The sequence below is a fragment of the Haliotis rufescens genome, unplaced genomic scaffold (genome assembly GCF_023055435.1).
Source record: "Haliotis rufescens isolate VD_foot unplaced genomic scaffold, xgHalRufe1.0.p SCAF_4, whole genome shotgun sequence".
Classification (NCBI taxonomy): Eukaryota; Metazoa; Mollusca; class Gastropoda; order Lepetellida; family Haliotidae; genus Haliotis; species Haliotis rufescens.
The window spans coordinates 65,453,995-65,469,804 of NW_025964112.1; the positions used below are offsets into that span (position 1 = coordinate 65,453,995).

General features: G+C 42.3%; 1 protein-coding gene across 1 annotated transcript; it reads left to right on the forward strand.

Moving 5' to 3' along the window:
• Positions 1-773: 773 nt before the first annotated feature.
• LOC124114739 lies at positions 774-14,977 on the forward strand. The gene is made up of 12 exons (XM_046475451.2): positions 774-957; positions 1,571-1,698; positions 2,335-2,464; positions 3,803-3,904; positions 4,119-4,246; positions 5,055-5,205; positions 9,754-9,828; positions 10,019-10,120; positions 10,243-10,290; positions 11,051-11,144; positions 11,986-12,010; positions 13,478-14,977. Exons 1-12 carry the CDS (start codon positions 786-788, stop codon positions 13,676-13,678), a joined length of 1,356 nt encoding a protein of 451 aa, XP_046331407.1. The 5' UTR covers positions 774-785; the 3' UTR covers positions 13,679-14,977.
• Positions 14,978-15,810: the final 833 nt, after the last annotated feature.

The following is a 15,810-nucleotide window of genomic DNA, read 5'->3' on the forward strand; positions in this document are numbered from 1 at the left end:
TTGAGAAAATATCATTAAACGTTGGAATCTGGGTCTTTGATATCTAGTGCAAGGGTAAATTTGTAAAGATGAAGTAGAATACCGTATGCAGTATGATCTGTAAATAACTTTGAAAGTGGTTGTGGCTGTGGTGGTGTCATGCCAAGTCAATCTGCTAACAGAAGGCCATATATATTTTTCACAGGCTTGACGGGAATAGTCAGACTCCGGCGCAGTGGTGACTTGCCATAACACTACTGCGGACCTTTCTCTTGTTCGAAACAAACGCGCTTATTCTGAAATAAGAACAGACTGGCCTTATCCAAGCCTATGGGTGCACATTAAATATTTTTTTGCATAATAATAATGATGATGCTACTACAACTGCGGCAGTGAGGTGCATGGCATTTTATCTTTATACATTAAAGTGGCCTTATAACCAATTAGTCGTAGAACCAATTCAAACAAAGGATAACTACACAAATTTCTCACGTTTTGGCCCATTTTCCAAATTCTATGACATACGATTATCTTAATGTGTAGACTCGTCAAAAATTAAACAAATGAATACATGTGCAATATCATGAATGGACTGTGTAAGAAGGGACATGACGCTGGCTTGTGGCAGAGGTACTGTGCTGGCCGCATGGAACGTGGCAAATAGGCGAACGTGAGATAGATGCCAAGTCATCACTGCGCAGTCCTTAGTGTGCAGTTAGTTGCCTAGCGAAGGTTGGAGACACAAGAAACATGACGTCATTAACCTCAGTGACGTCATCGGCATTACATGATGTCACCGGCATTACATGACGTCACATAACAATGAAAGAAAAATGGACGACAAACCGTACGGGTATTGTTTTCAAAGACTCATTTGTGTGTTTATTGCAGTTCTGATACTGCCGCAGACAACGCCGTTGGGTACTGATGAAAATGTGGAACATTTGTTTGGAATGTCAGCAAGAAACGAATCTAATGGTGAGATATTTTTAAACATTCATGTTCATTCATGTTTGAATCTTTGGTACCGAATCTTTCCTTGCAAACATTCTAACCGGGATCTTCCAAATTCGCTAAGGTAGTAAACTTTACAAACTATTTCTGTATGACATCAAGGCCTTACCATGGCCTTACCCCGGCCTTATCCTGTTCCAGCTGGAGGTCTGCAGTGAGAAGAAAGCGAGGAGTGAGTGAGTTAGTATTTGACGTTGCATCGGCATTATTTCAGCCATATACCGACGAGAACATGAGAACATGAAATAATCGAGTCTGGACCGGACAATCCAGTTAATGACATCATAAGCATCGACTGGGATACGATCCACGCAATTGGGATACGATGACAAGCATCAACCAAGTCAGCAAGCCTGACCACCCGATCCCGTTAGTCGCCTCTTACGGCAAGAATGGGTTGCTGAAGACCTATTCTACCCCGGATCTTCACGGGTCTAAATCCGACTGCACTAGAATTGAAGAAAGCGTGGTGGTATGCCCCCTTGTTCCAAGATATTCCAGACATATGGAACTATAGATGTATTATGCATTGCTACAGCAAAGGCATGACAGAAAGAACGAATTTCATTTCTTTCAGAGGTGCAGGATCTCGGATGCCGCAGTCCGGAGGGGACGACGTTCACGGTGAAGGCGGAGGGGGGCATGACGGCGTTGTGGTGTGTCGTCAACTGCTGGAAAAAAAAGTACAAGTATGCTGTAATCCAGGTTGGTGATGCGAACGTGCTAATGGGATTAGTGAGTAAGTTGGGTTAACGCTCTTTGGGTGAGTGAGTGAGTGAGTTTGGTATAACGCCGCTTTTAACAGTATTCCAGTTATATCATGGCGTGTCAGCTTGATGTGGGAGGAAAGCCCGAAGTGATGCAGGTCTCAGACGTTTACCACTTCGGTGAAACCCACGAGCACGGGTATGGTGCTGACAAACCTAGAAACATATTTGGGGCGAGCCGGGATTCGAACCAACAATCATAGGTTTCTGGCGTGCCCAAGGGACGCAACTCTGCACAGCGAATCGCGGCGCGGCGCCTTAGACGACTGGGCCACCCGTGCCCCCTAACGCTCTTTGAAGAGTATTCACATCACGGCGGTCCTGCAAATGTGTGAGGTAATCCCAAAGTGATGCAGATCGAACACGTTTACCTCTTCAGTAAACCACGAGCACGGGTCATTATTCCTAGGGGATGCGACCTGACTATCTGCGCATCCTGGCACGACTAAAGGACTGAACTCTTGCGGATTCGACCATTTGCTCACCCGTGACCCTCAATGTGGCAGTGGAGGTGGAACAAATGTATAGGTTTACCCACTTAGGTGTAGTTTAAGGGTGTGTCTTGTTTTTTCAGAACGGCAAGAAGTGCATGTGCTCTCACACCCAGAGCAAGGTCGTAGACAAGAACGAATGCAACATCGTCTGTCCGGGTTCAAAGAAACAGGTCTGCGGGGGCAAAAAGGTGGCGTCTGTCTTTTTCACAGGTAATAGTAATGGAGAAGGCGGAACAGAAGAGTCGTGTAGAGTAGAAAGTTACGATCCTTTGCAATGTTTTATGCATCTGCGCAATGTCATTCGATTTCATTCGAAATTAACGACATCTCAATTTCCGGTGTTTCGTACAATATATACACCCGACAAAAGGGAATTGATGAACTTATAGTGAAGGCGTAATGACGATAAATGTCGGTAAAATTAATTTCGGGCGTGTATATCAATATCTGGTGTGTCCACCATGTTGGGCGACACATGCACGACACCTTGATGGCATAGTGTTAATTAACGTACGTATGGTTGCCATTGGTATTGCCGCCATTCCGCCTGTAGAGCTGCCCAAGCTGGCCACATTAGCGGGTTCTGGGTCCCTGGCGCACACCCTCCGTCCGAGAACATCCCACAGATGCTCTATGGGGACATGTCCGCGAATCAGTCTAATGTCCTTACGCCTTCTCGTCGGAAATGACCGCGGCACGATGTGGTCTTGCATTGTTATCTTGCAGTTCAGAATTTCTGCCGATAATTCTAGCGAATGGAACAACGACAGGAAGAAACATTCCGTCAACATGTCTATGGCCAGTCATCAAATGTCCATTAACAATAGCCAAATCAATTCGCCTATCGTGTGTGATACCGCCCCCATACCGATCATGGTAAAACATGTTGCCTTGGCATCCCGCTCGCCGCTACGACGCCAACAACGTATTCTGCCATCCGTGCTGTCCGAGGCCTTGATTCTTCTGTAAACATGTTGCCTAGCCTACCCCAATCTCAGGGATGCTGTTAGGATCATACCTTTATAGGACGCCTTGCTTTCGGTTTGTTACGGTTTGTAACGGTAGATGAAATTCGCTTTCTTGTTGTTGTACGGAGTTTTCATATTGCAACCCCATTAACAAGAAGCGTAGCCAATCATATTGGCAAATGAAAATGAAGGGGTGGGGGGTAATTTGAGAATGGGGGAACCACGAGAATGGTCCCAGGGGTTAGTGTAGGTTTACTGAAATGCTAGTCCGGGAGATAAAGAGCATGCTATAACGAGTACTGTATCATTTGCAGTTATTGTCAAATCGATCACACACGGACAACCGTGCACTTCAACCTCTTCACAACTGGTTATTTCTTATAGGAGTGGATGGTGGTGAGATTAGCCATGTGAAATAGTGTTTATAAAGAAAACAATGACGAAAGATAAGTTTGCATTTATGATCTCAGCTCACTAGTTAGTCCCGGTAACGGAAACATGTTTTGCATAGATAGGTGTCTACATGGACCGCGCACGCGCACACACACGCACACTCATGTGCCCTGATGATGTATTGCAGGTCTGGTGAAGCTGGACTTGGAAAAGCTCCACAAGCTGTACACATCTAGCCGCGTCGTGTTCAACCGGAACAAGTCAAATATGACTGGGGAAATGGCTGCCTGTGAGTAGAAGATATTGCCTCTTGTAGCTGCTAAATTTTTTATCTATTTTTTTATAAGGTATTTCACATCAGGTGCCATGATTAAACAAGTACCCTACAGGACCACGTGGCTGGTCTAACGGTCGCAGCTGGTAGCTGCTAAAGTACCAGGTATGGGTGGACTGTTTCGTGAATACATCAGGTACCTGCGTGCATCCACTGTTTCTCATTTCAGATGACAACTTGGGCCCGTGTGTGAGTGTAACGCCACACAGCTCCCTATCCTTCACTACGGACCTCATGTCAAAGGAGATGTGTGTCGTCCACTGCTTCCACTACAAGTTCATCTATGCCATGCTCTCGGTGAGTGGAAATTAGGGCGGGGCAGGGTGGAGGTGTGCACCCCTTTCAACAACACAGAAAGTATGTGAAAATCAAATTATAGTGTCTGGTGCCTGTCACCGTCCATTAGAGGCAGGTCAGGTTTGAGCAAAGTGAACAACACCGTGTTATATAGTTTATCTTTCTCTCGCTGATGTGAAAACGTTGTCTTAACATTGTTAGAGATTTTAAGAACGCTTCCAACTACAGGTGATTTTGCGCGTATGACTTCAATAACAATAGATGAGGATTGTTCCAGCTGTATGTCGGTGTCTTGTAAATAATCGAGACTGTGGTTGATATTGTGACCAGGCTTCAACTGAAGTTCTGAATTTTGCACCCGCCCCCTTAAAACAATGCTCGATAATCAGATCTGGGCTCGGCTGGGAGACGCTACATTCTCAGGTTGATGTCCACTAACCAGACATTCTCAGGCTGTTGTCTACTAACCAGTTATTCTCAGGCTGTTGTCCACTAACCAGTTATTATCAGGTTGTTGTCTACTAACCAGTTATTCTCAGGTTGTTGTCTACTAACCAGTTATTCTCAGGTTGTTGTCCAATAACCAGTTATTCTCAGGTTGTTGTCCACTAACCAGTTATTCTAAGGTTGTTGTCGACTAACCAGTACTCTCAGGTTGTTGTCCACTAACCAGACATTCTCAGGTTGTTGTCCACTAACCAGTTATTCTCAGGTTGTTATCTACTAACCAGTTATTCGATCTAAGGTTGTTGTCCACTAACCAGTACTCTCAGGTTGTTGTCCACTAACCAGTTATTCTCATTCCCAGGCTGGCGTGAGGTGCACGTGTGTGTCAGCGCTACCCAAGGACGCCAAGGAGTTCACGAACACGCGGGACATCTGCAGAGCGCCGTGCCGCGGGAACAAGAAGGACTCCTGTGGGACCAGAGACGGGACATCCTACAACGTCTGGCTGACAGGTGGCGCCCTCTAGCTTATAATACCGAGCTTCATTTGTCAGGGCTTTGCTTAACTGTAGAGAATAATCAGTTCTTGTTGAACATAACCGTATTATTTTAGACCATGTTCGGATATAATATATTCACTAAAACATCCCTTTTTATTCACAACCGATGTTGCACTATTCCTACCTATCCATAAGTAGCCGATTCGCTGCATTTAATTACGCATGGCTTTATCGACAAAATGGCCTATGGCACGTTCGGTTCCAAATTCAATTTAGCAGGGTTAAATCTACAGGTAACCTAGCTCTACATTGAAAACACAGTATGTTTATTTCCATTCTACCATGACTAAATAAAACGCGAACTTTTTGGTGTTAGCAAACATACTGAGTGAAGCGGCAAGGGATGAATCCAGTGTTTTGAGTGGGTTATCGATCTGAATTACGGAATCACCGAACAAAATATGGCGCTGTATATACTCAAGCAGTTTGTTGACACCGTAATACTTCACTCGAACATATGACAGGCATTGAAAGCATATAAGCACGGCAACTTGGTAAGCTAACATGAGGTGGGCATCCCTAAAGAAAACAAGGCAAGCTTTGCAAGGTTTTCGCTCTACATCGCGCGTCACCATTATGACGTCATATCGCTCATTGTGACGCAAAAGATATGACGTCACAGTCGTAAACAGAAAAGCGCCAAAATTCCAAGCTTTCTGGGCCTAGATTTTCGAAACGATCGTAGCTAAGATAAATCTTAACAACTGACGTTCAAAGATAAGATATCGGTTAAGATAAGATAGATTTTCGAAACTATCGTAAACCTGTCGCAGATCGTTCAGAGTTACGATACCTGTCGTAACTCTGACAGAGAACTGATTTGTGTTAGAGATTGAAAAAGCGGGGTGTTTCCCAGTGACGTCACGGGGATTTCCCAGCTGCATATGCGTTCAGCATTTAACATGCGTGTTCAAGTCTGGTATACTGTTTATTTTTATGTTTATGTCAAAAGTCAAGTTTATATTAGTGTAAACACCAACATTATACGTGGAAACACTCAAAACAAAAATTGTTCAGGAAGCAGCGCACCCACAAGCAAGTTTATATGATAATCTAAGCTTGTTAAGTTTGTTTTGTTACTTATGTATCCAATATATTTCACGAATAAACCAAGGACTTAAATACAATATCAAGCTATTAGTATTTAGATGATGAAATTATTTTTTTATCTATCTAGATCCATAATTATTTTCAAAATTTAAAAGTGACACTAATTTTCGTTCGCAAAGAGAGATAATTTAGGAATGTCAAGTTATGTTGTCTCATGGAACACGCCACAAGTTAACGTGAACATTCATATAATGTAGTCATTTTCTATCCTTTAAATTAAGTAGAGCTAATAAACTGATTTGTCTGATTTCATTTAAATCTGGCTTAGGAGCGAAATACTTTGTAATGTGTCAAATCTATTCCAGGACGTAGTTCAATGATGTTTGGCTTGTCTGACAGAATTGCTGAGGATCATTTACTAGTATTTGTCCGTTGAACCTATACGTTACAACGATTTTATTGTCTGAATGGTCTCAAGGATATCTATATTTTTGTAAAACATAAAACGGGAAGATGTAGACTTAAATATTAAAAAGACCAAAATATTTTAAAACCGGTTTATTGAATGCAAAGATTATTGTGTTGAAAATGTGTATTTTATGTTGATCAGTAAATTTCATTCAATAAACTTTTTTTCTGCGAACATATATTTGAATGTGAATTTTGGACAATGTGCAATCTATGCTACATTTTGACGAGAACCAGAACGAGCATGGGAACTCATTTTTTATTTGATTTGTCGATACAAAAATCTGTGCTTAACTTTTGCTGTCAAAATTTCAGTAAATTGTTATATTTATTAGGGAATACATCTATATGCCGTTAATCACCTGCTTTTAAAGAATGCAATTATTCAACAGACAGTTTTTAATCACTTTTTATCAAATATTTGTCTTTCAAGAGGATATAGATAACGTAGGTATTGAATTTAAAACGAAACAAATTACAATTACTTTTGCAAGAAAAATATTAGATATTGTATACAAATATTTGATCACATGTATTTCCTTGTTAAGTCAATAAATACTACTGTATAGTTAAAATTCAATTATTAAAACCACCCGTCCCACACGATTTTAGATGTAAAAACTTATGCGAAACCTTTATGGTTGTTTTTACATATGTAGATTGATATAATTTTATAAAATGCGAAAATAAAGACTAAAGCATTGACTCAAATGCGACTCAGAAAATATAACAGCGGAACTCTGCGGTTTATGAAAACTGTACCATTGAGCAAGGTGTCCCGGGCGAATACAAAGGGAAACCACTCTCAACTAGACTTTGAACTAAGATTAGCTACCCCTAAACTATCAATAAGGTCACGGTCATTACTGTAGCCTGCCGACACCTTCCGTTTTTATCCTTCCCAAATTATCGAAAAGGTATGTTGTTTCACACTTCTTCAGCATGGACTTGGATAGACAAATAATGTAAGCTATCGACTCCACAGTTATGTGTATCGCTGTCGCGATTAAGAACATTTTTGACGTGAAATCCTTGATGCGTTCTTCGTGTTTTCGAATTGTCAATTTGAATCACTCAGTTTTACAAAATTAAATGTCAATGTTTGAACGTAAAGCGGACTAGTTGTTTGGCACAATATCTATGGAAAAGTATGCCGCCATCTTGGATGAAGATAAAATAAACTTACGACAGGTATAGAGCTATCTCATATTTACGACAAACTTAAGATATCTTAGGGCTACGATAGTTTCGAAAATAGGCTACGATAGCCTACGATTTCCTTACGATAACTTTACGATAATCTTAGGGCTACGATCGTTTCGAAAATCTAGGCCCAGTTGTCTCAAAAACGTAAATACATTCCCTTTGTAGATTTCTAACGTGTTTTCTGCATGAAATGTATTGCCACACATCCTTTGAATACTGTAGTAACCGCATCTGTGCATTTTGTAACCTGTAATTGTAGATATAATTATTTAAATATGCCTGACATGACTGAAAATAGTACTATTCTATGAATATTAGCTTCCGCGGTGATGCGGTCGTCAAACCAGCTGTTACAATCAGAGGGGGTTTATGGTGATTTAATAGCCTCTGATTGACCAATCAGAATCGAGTAAATTCCAAATTCATGGTAGAATCTCCATTATTATAGACCTATGTAGGCATTCATCTAAATGTGATCCGGGCGGTCGGGTAGGCTAGTGGTTAAAGTGTTCGCTCGTCACGCCGAAGACCTCGGTTCGATTCCCGCCATGGGTACAATGTGTGAAGCCCATTTCTGGTGTCCCCCGCCGTGATATTACAGGAATATTCCTTAAAGAGGTGTAAAACCATACTCACTCACTGGGGAAAGCAAGGCAGTAGCAACACGGCTAGTGACTGGACTGGTTCGACAGTAGCGTAGAGAGCTTTAATGTCGAGCGTCAGTCAGGGTAACAAGTACCATCTTCTAACATCTTTTGGTTTGAGGCGCACCTCGGATCGAAACACCGACCTTCCGCCCTCCAGGCTGACTCTCTTCCACTAATACAGGGAAGCGGTAGGTTACCCTTGTATCAAAGGCGATTACAAGGTGAATAGGGGAACAAGTCTCATAAAGTCTTGCATCTTAATTTGTTCAGTGATAAGAAACCTAAGCCATCTTCCCGATGCAAAGGAGTCAACTATAGTTACTATAAAAGTCCAGTTTCCACCCTTGCAAAACTAGCCAAGATCGTAGTGCCATCAGTGGTTATTACGAGTTATGTCCCTTCTATTGACCAATCAGTCAAGATCGATAATCAAAATCTATATTGTAATAAAACGGGTTTTACAACGCGAAGTGTATCAGATCAAATGAGCACCTTGATTTAAAAAAACATGAAAACTTGTCATGCACAAACATTCTAAACACATGATACCATATTCAAGAAGTGTTTCAAAGCCATCTGAAGAAATGCGTTATCCAAGCACTATCAATAGGTAGTTTGCGACTGTCAATTCCGTTAATTAGAATTGACGTTATACAAGCACGTATTTGTTGACATGCATCTACTGTACGATGGTGTACGTTATCGTAGATTGTGAATTAGGTACATCTGTGTCCACATCAATCTACCGTAGGGTGATGTACGTTATCGTAGATTGTGAATTAGGTTTGTTTGTTTGTTTGCTGTTTAACGCCGCAATCAGCAATATTCCAGCTATATGACGGCGATCGGTAAATAATCGAGTCTGGACCAGACAATCCAGTGATTGGCATTATGAGCCTCGATCCACGCAATTGGGATACGATGACAAGCATCAACCAAGTCAGCGAGCCTGACCACCCGATCCAGTTAGTCGCCTCTTACAAGCATTGCTATTCCACCCGGATCTTCACGGGTCGTGAATTAGGTATATCCGTGTCAACATCCATGTGTAGCTTCAGTCTAACTGTAGAGGCACAGTATCCTGTGAATGGTGTGATGTTTGTTACGTACCTGTTGGGGGGATGTTGCAGGCCACTACAACGAGAAAGACCACCTCAGTCAAGAGGACTATCGACCAGTCAACGCCCTCAATCAAGGATGGAAAAGTTAGTCTGCTACTTTGTAATTGTTGTACCTATGTAACTGACTGAAGTGAGTGTTGTACCTATGTAACTGACTGAAGTGAGTGTTGTACCTGTGTAACTGACTGAAGTGATTGTTGTACCTGTTTACCTGACTGTACAAAATGAGTGTTGTACCTGTGTAACTGACTGAAGTGATGGATGTGTCTACCAGGTTACCTGCTGATACACCCCGATGCCGCCAAGGAACTGACCAAACTGGGCATCAACGATGGCCCAACAACACCCCCTCCCACCAAACCGCCGACTTCAGAAGGTACGTGATGAATCTGGGCGGTAGATGGGTCTTGCTACGATTTGAGTGTAAAACAGTCATGATGAGATGTCTCGGTGAAAGAACGACACACATCATGTATGATATTGTGTATGTCATTGCAGGGAACGACGGTGACGTCGAGGTGGATGAAAACGACTTGACTGATGAAGGTGGGTGCAGCCTGTCCAATGTTCGTCCAGATAAGGTAGAGTGGTGTTTATGTAGTTCTGTGTGTTTCCACAGGAAATACACGCGCGCAGTGGAGTAGCCTTGTGCTTAAAATGTTCGTTTTTCAGGTGCGATTCCCCACATGGGAACACATCTTCCCGAGGCAAGGGCGTCAGCTGACTATAAAAGTATATATAGTCACTAACGCCCTTGGCCCAGGTCCACAAAGCCCTCTTAGCGCTAAGGTGATCATACTCCAATACTTTAACATTGGCTTACGACAATCATGGCGCTAAAATCGCTTTGTGGAACGGTGCCCTGGTCTCAGGAAGATGATGCCAACAATGTATTCCTTGTGGCCCCTTCCGTCATATTGCTGGAACAAAATTCAAAGGGGCGTAAAACAACACCCTCTCACCCAGAAATACAGGTGAGGTGAGGTGAAATTGGGTTTAACGTCGCGTCCAAGATTATTGCACTTATATAGCGACGTGCATGCACGTGTATGTGTGTGTGTGGCTGCTTGTACTAGTCCGGACTGATGCCGATTTATAGTGCTAGCTCACTGAGATACCATGCCGCAGTTTAACATGAATACCCCACTCAGACACAGTATACTGACTCCGAGCCGACCAGTCCTTGTTTTAGCCCCTTAATGCCGAGCGCCAGACAGGGTAACAACAAGTACAATCTTTTAACGTCTTTTTGTATGACGCGGCCCCCAGAAATACAAGTTGTGAACGTATTCGTTGTTGCTTTCAGACAGAAGCGGTGCGTCGGGGGTGCTGGCAGGGGCGGTCATAGCAGGCTTGGTTGCTGCGAGTGCCGTGCTGGGCCTCGTCTTGTATCTCAGAAGGTACGTCATAAGAGGGCGCGTGTCATTAAGTGAAATTGATACAATACATCTTGACCATATAATTTTTAGTACATGTATAATTTGAAATAAATGAATTGCAAGTGATCCCGGGATCGGGTCGTCGGGCTCGCTGACGTGGTTCATGCGTGTCATCATCGAATCCAACCACATGAACTCGTTATTGGTAAGTAAATAAATATGTATACCACCTACTACTTACATAGAGGGGGTACATAGAGAATCTCACCCTCGAGTCATTTGATATCAAATATATCAACACGAGTTGATAAAAGTGGAAAAACTTTGAGGCTCCGTGGTAATATATTTGACATCAAAAGACACGAGGGTGAGATTTTTTTATCATCCAACATCATTCTTCCAAATTTTTCAGTTTGTAGACAGTAATACGCTGTATCTTAAGTGTAAAAAGTACTGCTAACAGCTTCTGTAGAAGAGGAGTGATGTCATTTGGTCTGCAATTTCATTGCAGCAATATCTACAATGTAGATCTCACCCAAGCGATATCTCCTGTGGGAGCAAGTTTTGGATGATAAATATTCATTTACTGGCCAATAACGAGTTCCTGTGAATCCAACTTGCGTAGATCGATGCTTATCGTGTCAATCAATTGGTTGTCTGGTCTAGACTCGATTATTTACAGCCCATCGTCATAATTATAGCTGGAATATTGCTGGATGTGGCATAAAGCAACAAACAAACAAGTGAGTTCCATTGCCACGGGGATCTACACATTGTGCCCAGCTTTTTTTAACGTTTATACTGCCATAAATGCAAAAGATATTGAGGTCAATATCAATACCATTATTATTATTTTTTTCAGGTCAACGTATTCCAATCCTTATGGGGTAAGCATACAACAGTAACGTATGGTGGAATATTACGCAATAATACGACAGTAACGGTATCCCCTCGGTGGAGTAGAAAGCAATGTCTGCGTTATTTGATCATGGTTACTGAATACGGCCACCCGTTACATACAGCCTGTTGTTTACAGTATACAGTAGTATAGGCAAAGACAGTTCTGGCTCACATGAGGGATTTTTTTTATGCAAAAACGGTTATGTGATTCCATGAGACTAAACTAAATTGTAATGAACATATTCTCTATTATTTTTACTCACATGCTTACCATTATTTCGATCAAAGTGATAGCATACCATTATTTTTAACAAAGTGATATTCAACATTTTTACCAAGTTCTTCGTTCATTTTACTGGGAAACCAGGCTGTATATTATTCATCGAAATTGGAAGAACTGATGACCGTATTTGGTTGGTTTGACATCACTGATATAATATATACCTTGTGGTAATTCTCGCCATTTGATAGGCTTGTTATTCTCCATTATTATAGACCTATGTAGGCATTCATCTAAATGTGATCCGGGCGGTCGGGTAGCCTAGTGGTTAAAGTGTTCGCTCGTCACGCCGAAGACCCCGGTTCGATTCCCGCCATGGATACAATGTGTGAAGCCCATTTCTGGTGTCCCCCGCCGTGATATTACAGGAATATTCCTTAAAGCGGCGTAAAACCATACTCACTCACTGGGGAAAGCAAGGCAGTAGCAACACGGCTAGTGACAAATTCTGTCGAACTGGTTCGACAGTAGCGTAGAGAGCTTTAATGTCGAGCGTCAGTCAGGGTAACAAGTACCATCTTCTAACATCTTTTGGTTTGAGGCGCACCTCGGATCGAAACACCGACCTTCCGCCCTCCAGGCTGACTCTCTTTCCACTAATACAGGGAAGCGGTAGGTTACCCTTGTATCAAAGACGATTACAAGGTGAATAGGGGAACAAGTCTCATGATAAGAAACCTAAGCCATCTTCCCGAGGCAAAGGAGTCAACTATAGTTACTATAAAAGTCCAGTTTCCACCCTTGCAAAACTAGCCAAGATCGTAGTGCCATCAGTGGTTATTACGAGTTATGTCCCTTCTATTGACCAATCAGTCAAGATCGATAATCAAAATCTATATTGTAATAAAACAGGTTTTACAACGCGAAGTGCATCAGATCAAATGAGCACCTTGATTTAAAAAAAACATGAAAAGATTCGCAAAAAATCTGTCGACGCTCAGTTGACGGTTCACATGCTTCGCAAATCCTGCAGTGGACAGAATTCTGCACGTTGCAAGCCAAAGTCCAGCCAGATTGTAACTCCGGAATTCCAGCCTGGTTCGGCAAGGGAGGAAACTGGACTTTTATAGTCAGTTAAGGCCCTTACCTCCGGAAGATGATCTTAGCGGTCAGACACAGGTATGCAGTTACTGTCCACACACAGCCACGCAACTTGAAGTGTTCTCTGTTTCAGTCGAAGGAGGATCGTGAAGACCACAAGCTCCTGGCGGAACGGATGGGTCGGAGTCCGACCCAGTCGAGGACCGAAGGCTGGGGGGGCTTCGACGGCGATGTATCGGAGAACGCCCTGCCCGCCAACGACGATGATGATGATGACAATGTTGCTCGTGACGAAGGCGATGAGGAGGATGAGAGTTTTGCTAATGAAAAATGATGACAAAACTTTATGTTCATTGATGAGCTTGACTCAACCATCTGGCTCCATGTTGATGTATGGTTGTGAACAGTACCATGCATAGAACAGAGATGTCCCTATGTAATTAGTGCCACATGTAGAATAGAGATGTCCCTATGTAATTAGTGCCAAATGTAGAACAGAGATGTCCCTATGTAATTAGTGCCACGTGTAGGACAGAGATTTCCCTATGTAATTAGTGCCACGTGTAGGACAGAGATTTCCCTATGTAATAAGTGCCACTTGTAGAACAGATTTCCCTATGTAATAAGTGCCACGTGTAGAACAGAGATGTCCCTATGTAACTAGTGTCACGTGTAGAACAGAGATGTCCCTATGTAATAAGTGCCACGTGTAGAACAGAGATGTCCCTATGTAACTAGTGCCACGTTTAGAACAGATGTCCCTATGTAATTAGAGCCACGTGTAGAACAGAGATGTCCCTATGTAATTAGTGCCACGTGTAGAACACAGATGTCCCTATGTAATTAGCACCACGTGTAGAACAGATTTCCCTATGTAATAAGTGCCACGTGTAGAACAGAGATGTCCCTATGTAACTAGTGCCACGTGTAGAACAGATGTCCCTATGTAATAAGAGCCACGTGTAGAACAGAGATGTCCCTATGTAACTAGTGTCACGTGTAGAACAGAGATGTCCCTATGTAATTAGTGCCACGTGTAGGACAGAGATGTCCCTATGTAATAAGAGCCACGTGTAGAACAGAGATGTCCCTATGTAACTAGTGCCACGTGTAGAACACAGATGTCCCTATGTAATTAGTACCACGTGTAGAACAGATTTCCCTATGTAATTAGTGCCACGTGTAGAACAGAGATGTCCCTATGTAACTAGTGTCACGTGTAGAACAGAGATGTCCCTATGTAATAAGTGCCACGTGTAGAACAGAGATGTCCCTATGTAACTAGTGCCACGTGTAGAACAGATTTCCCTATGTAATAAGTGCCACGTGTAGAACACTGATGTCCCTATGTAATAAGTGCCACGTGTAGAACACAGATGTCCCTATGTAAATAGTACCAGTGTAGAACAGATTTCAGTATGTTATTAGTACGTGTCGGACAGAAATGTTATGGCAACCCATGTAAGCAACAGGTAAGTATGTTTTTATCAATGATCTGAGTGTATCACTTCTACAAGGTTACGGTTGAGATGTGGAGCAGCAGTGTTGCTGGACAGAGCAATGGCTTCCAAACCGATTGACAAGATGTATAGTCCTGCTTGTACATATCCAATAAACTGAAGATGCTAAGCCATTTTTGCAAATGTTTCTTCTGATTTTAGTCAAACTAAACAACATTTAACAGATATGATAGAATGATTATCATGCAGATTGACCTCGCACTGTAGATAACAAGGGTAAGCGAGTGAGTGAGTATTGTTTTAGGCCGCTTTTAGCAATATCACGGCAGGGTATCACTCTGGGTAAGTAGTTATCGGTATAAAATATCAACGACACACTTAGCAAAATATTTTGTCAGCGTTCATATTCAAATGTATTTTGCATAAATACTGACGAAAAACTCCCCACATCTAACGATTTTTACAAAACATACACGCCATCATAACGAAAACATTCAAAGTTCAGGTTCCTGAGACCATCATTTTGCACAGAAATAGTTTACAAAGTCATTGATGTTTATGAATAGATATTTCAATATAGCTGCCATGGAGTCCCTAAAGAAAATCGGATTTGAACCTCTTGAATAAATTCAGGTGTAAGCGGTAGGACGAAAGATGCGAGTTTTCAGTTACAATGATCCCCACCCCTTAGCCTCTTGTGGGGTCAGCCCCACCATTTGTACAATTTTGAATCCTCACCATTGGAGAATGCTTCCAACCAAATATTGTTGATATCTCTTAGTTCCGGTGAAGAAGTCGCTTAAAGCAATATAACCAAATTACCCTTATCCATAAGACAACCGCCTTCAGCATGAATGACTGACCTGCACGCAGGACCACAACCTCCAACTTGGATGACTGACCTCCAACATGGATGATTGACGTCCACACAGGAAAACAGCCTCCGTGGATGACTGACCTCCACACAAGACAACAGCCTCTAACGTGGATGATTGATGTCCACACA